We start from the raw sequence: 12,541 nt of genomic DNA on the forward strand, positions 1-12,541 counted from the left end.
AAAATGGATTAAAAGAAGAACTAAACAGATCTTTCTCATATTGCAATGATCGATTCTATTTCTTTCACATTAAGTACAGTACTAGTAAATATGTGAAATGACAAACTCACTTTGAAGGTTGGCTTTCATACACATCAGTATTAAGTTTAGATCAAAAGTTACCTCAAGGTGCATTTACTGTTGACATGACTCGATCAAACAGATTAGAGGAAAGAAGAGAAAAGATCGAACTGACAAAGAACTAATGAAGATGGTACAAAGGTGGGCGCCAAGATCCCTCTGGGATCTTTTGTTTTCACTGTAGTGATAATTTTGCCTCCATTACGGAGGATGAAAAACACTAAAGGTAAACAGCAGCGAAAAATGTTCCACTATGCAGTATACTATATATATATACAGTGCATGATTTTTGTACCTTTAAAATGTCAAATTTCACTTTCACATTTTCTATAGACAACCTACTACACGCAATGTTTATTTTTCATTACAGAGTTATGCTGAAATTGAGGAGGAAAAAGCATCGTAAGTTGTGTTTTACATGCCTGTCAAAATTAATAAAATTCCCAATCATATCTTGATGTTACAGTGAATTTGAAGAAATATTAAATACATTATTTCAACTTGACAACTTTACAAATTCTTTTCCTTTTTTCACATCATTTTTGTTTGGCATGTTCACAGGGCTGATGCAAAGAATGCTGAGTCGTGGATGAAGAAGTTGAAGGCAAAAGTCGGAGTGGACAGTTATGCAGAGTGTTATCCTGGGTAAGTTTGCATATTCTGTCATATGAATTTGAAGGTATTTAAATTCTCTTTTCAGACAGCCCTTGTAAAATATCTGAATTTGTGGTTAGACTCGTTATTTCTTATTACCTTTTTGAAAATATATTTTGAGCAATGAATTCTTGGGTCATTCATTTATTCATTAACTTTAGATTTAAATAAAAAAGAAAAATGTGTTGGTGAAGGGTTATTCTGTTTCTTCGAATGATTGACCATGACTGAATACAAGGCCATGGACAAATGTGTTACATGTATTATAAAAGCTAATAACCAACCCAACAATAACTGTAAGGTGAGTAATGCCTGTCCCATGGGCCTCTTGTAGAATTATGTCCGTAGTTTTTCTCAGTTTTAATCCAAGTCTGTATCCTAAAAATACCAAATGCCCTCATATGAAATTGCAAACAGTTGTATGATTTCAGAATGGAGGAAGCTGTAATAATGACATGAAAATGATAAATGATGCTATTAATTATCCAGGATGGAGGAAGCTGTAATAATGACATGAAAATGATAAATGATGTTATTTATTATCCAGGATGGAGGAAGCTGTAATAATGACATGAAAATTATGCATGATGCTTTTTATTATCTAGGATGATGCTATTTATTATCCAGCATGGAGGAAGCTGTAATAATGACATGAAAATTATACATGATGCTATTTATTATCCAGAATGGAGGAAGCTGTAATAATGACATGAAAATGATAAATAATGTTATTTATTATCCAGGATGGAGGAAGCTGTAATAATGACATGAAAATTATACATGCTGCTATTTATTCTCCAGGATGGAGGAATCTGTAATAAGGACATGAAAATTATACATGATGCTATTTCTTATCCAGGATGGAGGAATCTGTAATAATGACATGAAAATTATTCATGATGCTATTTATTATCCAGGATGGATGAAGCTGTAATAATGACATGAAAATGATACATGATGCTATTTATTATCCAGCATTGAGGAAGCTGTAATAATGACATGAATATTAAACATGATGCTATTTATTATCCAGGATGGATGAAGCTGTAATAATGACATGAAAATGATGCATGAGGCTATTTATTATCTAGGATGATGCTATTTATTATTCAGCATGGAGGAAGCTGTAATAATGCCATGAAAATTATACATGATGCTATTTATTATCCAGCACGGAGGAAGCTGTAATAATGATATGAAAATTATACATGATGCTATTTATTATCCAGCACGGAGGAAGCTGTAATAATGATATGAAAATTATACATGGCGCTATTTTATTATCCAGCATGGAGGAAGCTGCAATAATGATATGAAAATTATACATGGCGCTATTTTATTATCCAGCATGGAGGAAGCTGTAATAATGCCATGAAAATTATACATGATGCTATTTATTATCCAGCATGAAGGAAGCTGTAATAATGATATGAAAATTATACATGATGCTATTTGTTATCCAGGATGGAGGAAGCTGTAATAATGACATGAACATTATGCATGATGCTATTTATTATCCAGGATGGATGAAGCTGTAATAATGACATGAAAATTCAACATGATGCTATTTATTATCTAGGGTGATGCTATTTATTATCCAGCATGGAGGAAGCTGTAATAATGATATGAAAATTATACATGGGGCTATTTTATTATCCAGCATGGAGGACGCTGTAATAATGACATGAAAATTAAACATAATGCTATTTATTATCTAGGATGATGGTATTTATTATCCAGCATGGAGGAAGCTGCAATAATGATATGAAAATTATACATGGTGCTATTTTATTATCCAGCATTGAGGAAGCTGTAATAATGACATGAATATTAAACATGATGCTATTTATTATCTAAGATGATGCTATTTATTATCCAGCATGAAGGAAGCTGTAATAATGACATGAAAAGTAAACATGATGCTATTTATTATCTAGAATGATGGTATTTATTATCCAGCATGGAGGAAGCTGTAATAATGAAATGAAAATTAAAAATGATGCTATTTATTATTTAGGATGATGCTATTTATTATCCAGCATGAAGGAAGCTGTAATAATGACATGAAAATGATACATGATGCTATTTATTATCCAGAATGGAGGAAGCTGTAATAATGACATAAAAATTAAACATGATGCTATTTATTATCTAGAATGATGGTATTTATTATCCAGCATGGAGGAAGCTGTAATAATGACATGAACATTATGCATGATGCTATTTATTATCCAGGATGGATGAAGCTGTAATAATGACATGAAAATTAAAAATGATGCTATTTATTATTTAGGATGATGCTATTTATTATCCAGCATTGAGGAAGCTGTAATAATGACATGAAAACTAAACATGATGCTATTTATTATCTAAGATGATGCTATTTATTATCCAGCATGAAGGAAGCTGTAATAATGACATGAAATTTAAACATCATGCTATTTATTATCTAGGGTGATGCTATTTATTATCCAGCATGGAGGAAGCTGTAATAATGATATGAAAATTATACATGGTGCTATTTTATTATCCAGCATGGAGGAAGCTGTAATAATGACATGAAAATTATACATGATGCTATTTATTATCCAGCATGGAGGAAGCAGCAGATGCGTTTGGTGACTCTGACGACGAGGTTGACTACAGTAAGATGGACCAGGGAAACAAGAAGGGACCCATTGGGCGCTGGGACTTTGACACCCAGGAAGAGTATAGCGACTACATGGCCAACAAAGAGGCCCTCCCCAAGTATGTTAACACAGTGTATAGGGTTATTGTCACTACATATAGGAATTCAAGAAATTAACAATTAAAGATATTTCTATGATGATGTAAAATTGTGGAAGTATCAATCCGATCCATTCTTTCTTCTAATAGGATTTTTTTAAATGACATTCCTGGAGTATAAAAACAATTATTCAAACAATACTCCTATTTATTTAATATCTTATTCAATTTTGAAGTTAACTAACAACTATTGCCTTTATATAATGACAATAGTAGAGCCCTATTCTAAAACTATTGAACAGTTGCAAAAAAAACCACTTCTAACTGAATAAAGATCAAATGATTCTGCCGACAACTATCAAACAGAATTTGAAATGTTATTTTCTGTCGGGCAATACTGATGGTGTTATTTAGACACAATTTCTTTTTTAAAATGAGGGCGTAATACTAAATACATTGAAATCTTTATTATCTGATGCCCTATGGGACACAAACCTTTATAATCTGATGCCCTATGGGACACAAACCTTTATAATCTGATGCCCTATGGGACACAAACCTTTATAATCTGATGCCCTATGGGACACAAACCTTTATAATCTGATGCCCTATGGGACACAAACCTTTATAATCTGATGCCCTATGGGACACAAACCTTTATAATCTGATGCCCTATGGGACACAAACCTTTATAATCTGATGCCCTATGGGACACAAACCTTTATAATCTGATGCCCTATGGGACACAAACCTTTATAATCTGATGCCCTGTGGGACACAAACCTTTATAATCTGATGCCCTGTGGGACACAAACCTTTATAATCTGATGCCCTGTGGGACACAAACCTTTATAATCTGATGCCCTGTGGGACACAAACCTTTATAATCTGATGCCCTGTGGGACACAAACCTTTATAATCTGATGCCCTGTGGGACACAAACCTTTATAATCTGATGCCCTGTGGGACACAAACCTTTATAATCTGATGCCCTGTGGGACACAAACCTTTATAATCTGATGCCCTGTGGGACACAAACCTTTATAATCTGATGCCCTGTGGGACACAAACCTTTATAATCTGATGCCCTATGGGACACAAACCTTTATAATCTGATGCCCTGTGGGACACAAACCTTTATAATCTGATGCCCTATGGGACACAAACCTTTATAATCTGATGCCCTGTGGGACACAAACCTTTATAATCTGATGCCCTATGGGACACAACATATTTGTCAGGTTTGACAGGTGTCGGACTACACCTATCTTATTTAGTAGTTTCATTACAAATAAGACAAGACCAAGTGGTCAAATTAGACAATTTTCACTCTATCATAATTCTTGTCAGACTCAAAAGAATTATCATTGTGTAATATTATTTTTTGCTAGCTTGACTTCATATTTGTGTTGTTTTCAGGGCTGCTTTCCAGTATGGGGTCAAAATGGCAGATGGCCGAAAGACGAGACGAGCTGGACCAAAGGATGAGAAGGCTCAGCTAGACAGACAATGGCAGAAGATCCAGAATATTTTACAGAAAAGAAAAACAGGGGAAGCTGGGCATGATGTAGAACACAAGAAGAAAAAACACTGAAATGATCTGGACATTTTGTGTATAGTGATTTAACAACACAAGACGGAAAAACAATTAAAGACTAACCAGAAATCTGTATAAAAAAGTCATTGTGTATCATGACATTTGAAAAAGGACCGTCATGGTGAAACTGATTATGTGAGAAAGAACTTATCTAAATGTTCATATGGAAATATTATTTAAACTTGCATATACTTGGAGGAAACTTTTGGAACTTCCGTTCTGACCTCAGAATTACATATATGGTAATTTGGTATAAACAATAGGCACACCTCATGTGTTGTATGATATTACCCCTGTGGTTTTAAATTTCTTTGTCATCAAGCTTAAGGTACATTGTAACTATTAGTACTGTATGACAGTTTGATGGTATGCACATATTGACCCTGGCTGATGGGCAGGGCCAAAAGGTGTCAAATTGATTCAAATTTCAAAAGTCTTCTTTTCGACACCAGAAATGGAAGAGTGTAGGCAATGATTCATTGTATTTCTGCTTTTAAATTATACCAGTAAGTTGATAACTCAATGGGTAATGAGAAAATTTATAAAATAAATCCAGAGTGTTAAGGAACAATGTAACTGTTGACTGCTGAACAACATACAGTTGTAGCTTGTCACTATGTACTATGTATCATATTCAATGCTTTCATGGTTTCTCTACCAATATATTTGAGGATTCTGTACCACTGCTCCAGCATGACTATAGATTTGATAACATGTTTCAAAACTTATTTGAAAAATGAAATAAAGATTCCATGAAACAAAACAAAATCAACAAACAGCTGTGTTCCAAGAAGTATAATGCCAGGGGGCATGACCAGGATTTGAACATTGGGCTTCTGATTATATAATAATGTTGCTCTTAACCAAATGAGTTGCCTGGTCAAATGTATAACCAAGTAGCGCTACAGTTATAACCAAAACGAAATTAAGGGAAGGTTACTGTATGTGCAAAAAAAAATACTGTGAAATTCGCAAGTGTTTCGTTTGCAGTGATGCATGGATTCCTAAAATAACTGCTACACTTAATTCTTAAAATTATGTGTTGGTAAAATGGGAATTTCTGAATAATGAAAGCGACATTTTTTTTGAAAGATGTTTTGATGTCGTTTGAAACAAAGACGAATTTAAGTAAAATTAATTAAACAATTTCCAATGTTTCTCACCTGAAGGTTGATTGAGATTGTAACTGAAGGAGGTCCCGAGGACTGAACCTCAAGTTTTGTTGTCAGTGGATTGATAATGTCATTGAGTTTGCAGGTAAAGGACTCCTGTTATAGAATTTATGATAAACATTATTGGAACAAAATAAATGTCTGATAAATACCAATAAAATTGGTCAGTCTTTTTTATCTCACCCAGACCGAGCTTATGCCATATGGTGCAACGTCCCTCGTCCGTCCGTCCGTCATCAACTTTTTACTTGAAACAACTTCTTCTGAATAATCAAAAGGCCCAGGCTGATGATATTTGGCCAGTAGCATGCTGGGATAAAGGGCTACCAAGTTTGTTCAAATGAATGACCTTTGCCCATTTTCAAGGTCACGGGGGTCAAATATGTTAAAATCTTTAAACAGCTTCTGTTGAATAACCAGAAGGCCCAGGTTGATGATATTTGGTCAATAACATGCTGGGATGAAGCACTACCATGTTTGTTCAAATGAATGACCTTCTCTTATATTCAAGGTCACAGGTTGGGGGGGGTCAAATATCTTTAAACTTTTAAACAACTTCTAAATAACCAAGAGGCCTAGGGTGTTGATATTCAATCAGTAGCATGAAGGGATGAAGAGCTACTAAGTTTGTTCAAATGAATGACCTTTTCAAGGTCACAGGGGTCAATTGACTTAAAAACCTTTAAACGATTTCTTCTGTATATTTGGGCAGAAAGATGTTGGGATGAAGGGTTATCAAGTTTGTTCAAATGAATGACTTTTGCCCATATTCAAGGTCACAGTGGTCAATTGTCTTAAAAACCTTTAAACAAGTTCCTCTGTATAACCAAAAGCTTGAGGGTGATGGTATTTGGCCAGTAGCATGTAGGGATGAAGGGCTACCAAGTTTGTTCAAATGAATGACCTTTGCCTATAGTTAAGGTCACAGGGGTCAATTGTCATAAAAAATGTTAAATGACTTCTGTTTGACCAAAATGTCCAGGGTGATGATATATGGCCAGAAGGATGTTGGCATGAAGTGCTACCAAGTTTGTTCAAATGAATGACCTTTGCCTATAGTTAAGGTCACAGGGGTCAATTGTCATAAAAAATGTTAAATGACTTCTTCTGTTTGACCAAAATGTCCAGGGTGATGATATATGGCCAGAAGGATGTTGGCATGAAGTGCTACCAAGTTTGTTCAAATGAATGACCTTCACTCATATTCAATGTCACAGGGGTAAATTGTCTTTATGACCTTAAAACAACTTCTTCTGTATAACCAAAAGGTCAAGGGTGATGATATTTGGCCAGAAGGATGTTGGCATTAAGGGCTACCAAATTTGTTGTAATGAATGACCTTCATTCATATTCAAGGTTACAGGGGTCACTTGTCTTGTAAACCTTTAAACTACTTCTGAAGAATTACCAAAAGGTCCAGGGTGATGATATTTGGCCAATAGTATGCAGGGATAAAGGGCTTAATCAAATTAATGACCTTTGCCCATATTCAAGGTCACAGGGATAACATATGCTGAAATCTTCAAACGGCTTCTTCTAAATAAGTAAAGTGTACAGGGTGATTTGCTTGTAGATGTGAATGACCTTGACACACTTTCATGGTCACATCTGGTCAAGAGTGCATAAATCTTTAAAAGTCATCTTCTCAATAAACAAAAGTTATAGGGTGTTGGTATTTGGCAAGTTGCATTCTGAGATGAAGGGATAAAATGCTTTTTCAACTTAATGTCCATGTTTGACTTTCAAGGTCACATGGGTTAGATGTGTTTTAATCCTTTAACAGGTTCTTCTGAATGACTTTAAGTCAAGATACCGTTATTTTGCCTGTAGCTTTATTTTAGTCCTCTTTTATAGTTACAATTGTGATAATAGTACCAGGTGAGCGATGCAGGTCCAGTGGGCCTCTTGTTTTATTATAGGGTCCATGATCCAAAGGCTGGTTTCAGATTGGCTTGGTTGACTTATTGCATCCATATTCAAACATTTGTTTTATTTTCAGCTTAAAGTGAGATGCTGTTGAAGGGGTTGCTTTGATAATTTTAAGGGAATGTTACCGACATCAACCTGACAAAGTTTTGTATTTTTTGTAAGTACAACAGACATCACTTAAGTTCAGCAGATGACACCTTACATTTTAAGACATGAAAAAATAATTGACACGTTGTTCACCCGGTCACATTAAACTGACATGGGGTGAACCAGTCGTTGCCTTTACCAAGCCGCGTTTTTGAAAACCTATTTCAAACTTAAAAGTCATGTTCCAATGGGCCGATTCCACTGAAACTTCGGGATGATTTACTGATTGTCCTTACTGACGGAAAAGGTTTTTTTCTGGACAATCAGAAACCCAAAATTGCCACTCTGGGCTCCGATTTGCTGAAGAACTGCAACAGCTATTGACCCTAATCTTTGTGCAGGTGCTCCGTATTTTGGGCAAATTCAATATGGCTATGATTGGATGAGACACTTTCAATCTCTTTTCAAGACCGACACACATATTGACTTCTGTCTTCCTACAGATGTAACTTATAGTTTGGTTAAGTTCGTTTACGTGCCTATCTGTGGTACAAAATGTACATTAACAATTTAGCCATTAGCCAGCCAACATTCCACTGGGTTTTTTAACAAGAAGTTTAAATTTGCTGAAAACTTCTCATTTTCACATGGTAATTTATACTACAATAGCTTAATATTTAAAAATAAAAAAAATATCAGACACACAATTTGGACAGCTACTATAAGTCTAATATATAAACAAGTTTTGCTTTAAGCCAAAATGCAAACGCAAAACTGAATATGGCAAAGTTACCAGAGTAACGCATACACAAACTAATGCCATATTTGGAAAGAGCAGAAAGACGTATAGTATAGTAGGTATAGATCTACTTCAAATTATAAAATCGTGTAAAGCCTTAAGGGAAAAGCTGGTACAACAATTCTTATAGGGGCATGGTGTCACTTGTCAAAGGCAAGATAGCCGCCATCAATCACGACGTTGGTTTGGCACAAAATAGCGCCGAAATAGCCATCGGAATGTTCTTATTTCGTGACGTCACGCCATTATTGTCCCATTGTGACAGCATGTACGTGAAACGGGATGTAAGATAGAAAATCTTACCCTGGACAGCTCTGTCATACACAGGAGGATAAGAGACACACGTATCCTACTACTCAGTACTAGCTGCGATAACATAGCTTTCTGACGATGTCAGTTTTTTATATAACGTCGGGGCAAAGGAGGTCGGGTATTAATATTAGTACTAGTATCCTACCAGATGTTTTTCATACACAGTGGTTGGAGGGAAAAGAAAGTACGATAAAAAATACCGATGCCACTTTTATTTTTGAGGTGTTTTCATAGACGGCGGTTGATTGGAAAAAAATAAAATACCAATGATACGCTTATATGTAATCATGTATCCTCCTACTCCAGGTGTTATTCTTATTCTAAGAAGCATTCCAGGCCGCCATCAAGGTTTGATATATCCTTTGATACTAGGGTTTGGGGTCGTACAATTCTTGGAAGAACTTTTTAAAAGTACGCTCAGAAATGATCGACCGAAATGGGTAAAATACATAAATTGAAAATGTCCAAGATTCATACGGTGACATCATGGTATGGTCCGTACTGATGTGGGCGGGCGAAATGCTTTCGGCATAATATTGATTAAGTACATTATTCAATTATAGCCTTTGACTGAGGTCAATACCTGGATTTATCAACCCGAGAAAAGATATATTAACCGAGGACGCAGTCCGAGGTTAATATTTCTTTTCTCGGGTCGATAAATCCAGGTATCGACCGAAGTTAAATGCTACAATTGGTTTATTATTTTCAAAACAGTACTGTTAGTAATCTGAAAAAAGGACACGACAAAAAAAGCTTCAGAAGCGGGATGGCGCGTTGTTTGGAAAACACGTCATAATTCTATTTTTAGAAACACCCTGTCCTTCAACAAAAATCACGCGCTCCAAGTCAATATCGGTTTTTATCGGTGGACACGTGATGCACTCCTGGCCAATCATTTGTCGGAAATAATATGAAAAAATAATAAACATAGTCATTTTTATCACATATAAATACCCGTGTTCCTGTGTGGGCATGCACATAGTACCTAGTGCGATAATACGTCAGAGACGGTCTTCACTTTACTGGAAGAAGAAGAAGACCCCAAATACCAGGGGAGAACGGCTTGCAATATTTATATATTATCTCATTATTTTTTTCATATTATTCCCGACAAGTGATTGGCCAGGAGTGCATCACGTGTCCACCGATAAAAACCGATATTGACTTGGAGCGCGTGATTTTGTTAAAGGACTGAGTGTTTCTAAAAATAAAGTTATGACGTGTCTCCAAACAATGCACCGTCCCACTTCCAAAGCTTTTTTGTTGTGTTTTTTTTTCAGATTGCTTACATTACTGTTTTGTAAAATAATAAAACAATTGTAGCTTTTAACTTCGGTGAAGACCTGGATTTATCGACCCGAGAAAATATATATTAACCAAGGACGCACGGAGCTATTCCAGCCTATCTGAGGATCACCCGCGGTATATGTCAAGGGAGACACATTCTGCGAGTGATTCCGGGAGTGTGTTCCACAATCGGATGGTGTCAGGCCTAGGGTAGTAGGATGTCTGGAAGGTCTTTGTACGTGAGAAGGGCACCAGGAATTTGAGGAAAACGAACTTGCCCCCGGCAATCCCCTTATGAATTCCTTCAAATATTATTTCACTTATCACGAAGTAAAATTGTTTTATATTTTACCTTAGAAACACTTATTTTAAGCAGAGACGATTGGCAACTCACGCAGAAATCTAGTGTCACTGACATGCTCCACCATCTTGAGTCGGAGCCAATATCCCTCAGGAGAAAAAACGCTCGTCTTACAATGCTGTATAAAATAATTAACAACCAGGTTGCAATTCCACACTCCAACCGTTTAATACCACACAGCAGCTGGCAAACAAGACATAACAATTCCAACAGTTTCCAATTCCCACAGTGCAGATCAGAATACAGAAAACAGTCTTTCTTCCCGAAAACAATAAAAGAATGGAACACCCTACTAGATTCAGTCATATCCGACACAGTGGACTCTTTCAAAACGGCACTTCAAAAAAAAACAAAAAAACACTACTACTTTTAACTCATTGTATATATATCATTATAATTTTTGTAATCACAATTTTTTGTAAATATTTTTTTTTAAATCTATGTAATACATCCACATGACATTTCTTCAGTCAATTGAAGTTGGTCATTACCGGTAGATAGATAGATAGATAGATAGATAGAAACGCCGCGAGACTTGGGTTGCGGTTGCGCAATCACGTGGAACCTGATCATGATCTGGAGTGATTGTTTTGACAGCTAAAAATAAAGCACATATCGAAGTAGAATAATGATATCGATCCACAGATGGTGACGATAGTCTGGTCAGTGTGTTACCTGTTCGTGTCAACATGTCACATATCCTATATATATTGCTCATATATAGAACCAGAAATATTAAGTAATATCTTAATACGTTTTTGAAATAAAATAATGAACGAGATATAGTGCCGGTGTCATGAAAGGAACTAACCCTCGCACATCACGGCCGCCTTTTAACTTGTATATATTTTCAAGTGTATTTTCAGAGCTCAATTATCCAGGGACAGTATCACTATACGTCCCTGAATTAGCAAACTTTGCAAGTATTGTTAAAACCTTATTTGAAAAAGCTGGCTGGAAACATAATGTTTGAATAAATATCAGAAGATATTTTTGAAATTAAATAATGAATTAGAAAGGAGTTCGTGTTTTTTAAAATGTGTCATGAAAGATAAATCCCTCACACGTCAAAGCCGCCATTTAACTTGTTTATTCTTAAAATAACCCGTATTTTCAGAGCTAAATTATGGAGTTTTGCAAATATCGTAACAACCTCATTTTGAAAACCTGGTTAATTTTTTTTTCATTACGGAGTTTGTGTTCTCCCGAAGACAGGATCGATCGATGTGCAATCTTTCGATGTTTTCTAAACTTAATCATTTAAGTTTACATTCAATGTAAGCACCTCCAAACCGCATGCAAAATCTCAGCTAGCTACGTGTTTATTACGTTGATTTTCGATGTTTTCTCATGGCATAATTATGTTTTGAATTATATGTTACCGTGACCAATGGTAAGGTAAAGTGCAAGTTGCCAATCTCTGTAATATATACGTCTCTTTTTTAAGCAACCTATATTATCACATTTACCACAATTTTCAATCAAATTCCAGC

General features: G+C 35.5%; 1 protein-coding gene across 1 annotated transcript in view; it reads left to right on the forward strand.

Annotated features, from left to right (window-relative positions):
- The window catches only part of LOC110466715 (protein Red-like), a 19,905-nt gene extending 13,480 nt beyond the window's left edge, over positions 1-6,425 (forward strand). Inside the window, exons 15-18 of the mRNA XM_021523424.1 lie at positions 491-522; positions 682-765; positions 3,367-3,522; positions 4,921-6,425. Of these exons, the coding sequence (XP_021379099.1) occupies positions 491-522; positions 682-765; positions 3,367-3,522; positions 4,921-5,095 (447 nt within the window). The 3' untranslated portion in view covers positions 5,096-6,425. The remainder of the gene's footprint in view (positions 1-490; positions 523-681; positions 766-3,366; positions 3,523-4,920) is intronic.
- Positions 6,426-12,541: the final 6,116 nt, after the last annotated feature.

This window comes from Mizuhopecten yessoensis, unplaced genomic scaffold (assembly GCF_002113885.1).
Source record: "Mizuhopecten yessoensis strain PY_sf001 unplaced genomic scaffold, ASM211388v2 scaffold11143, whole genome shotgun sequence".
Lineage (NCBI taxonomy): Eukaryota > Metazoa > Mollusca > Bivalvia > Pectinida > Pectinidae > Mizuhopecten > Mizuhopecten yessoensis.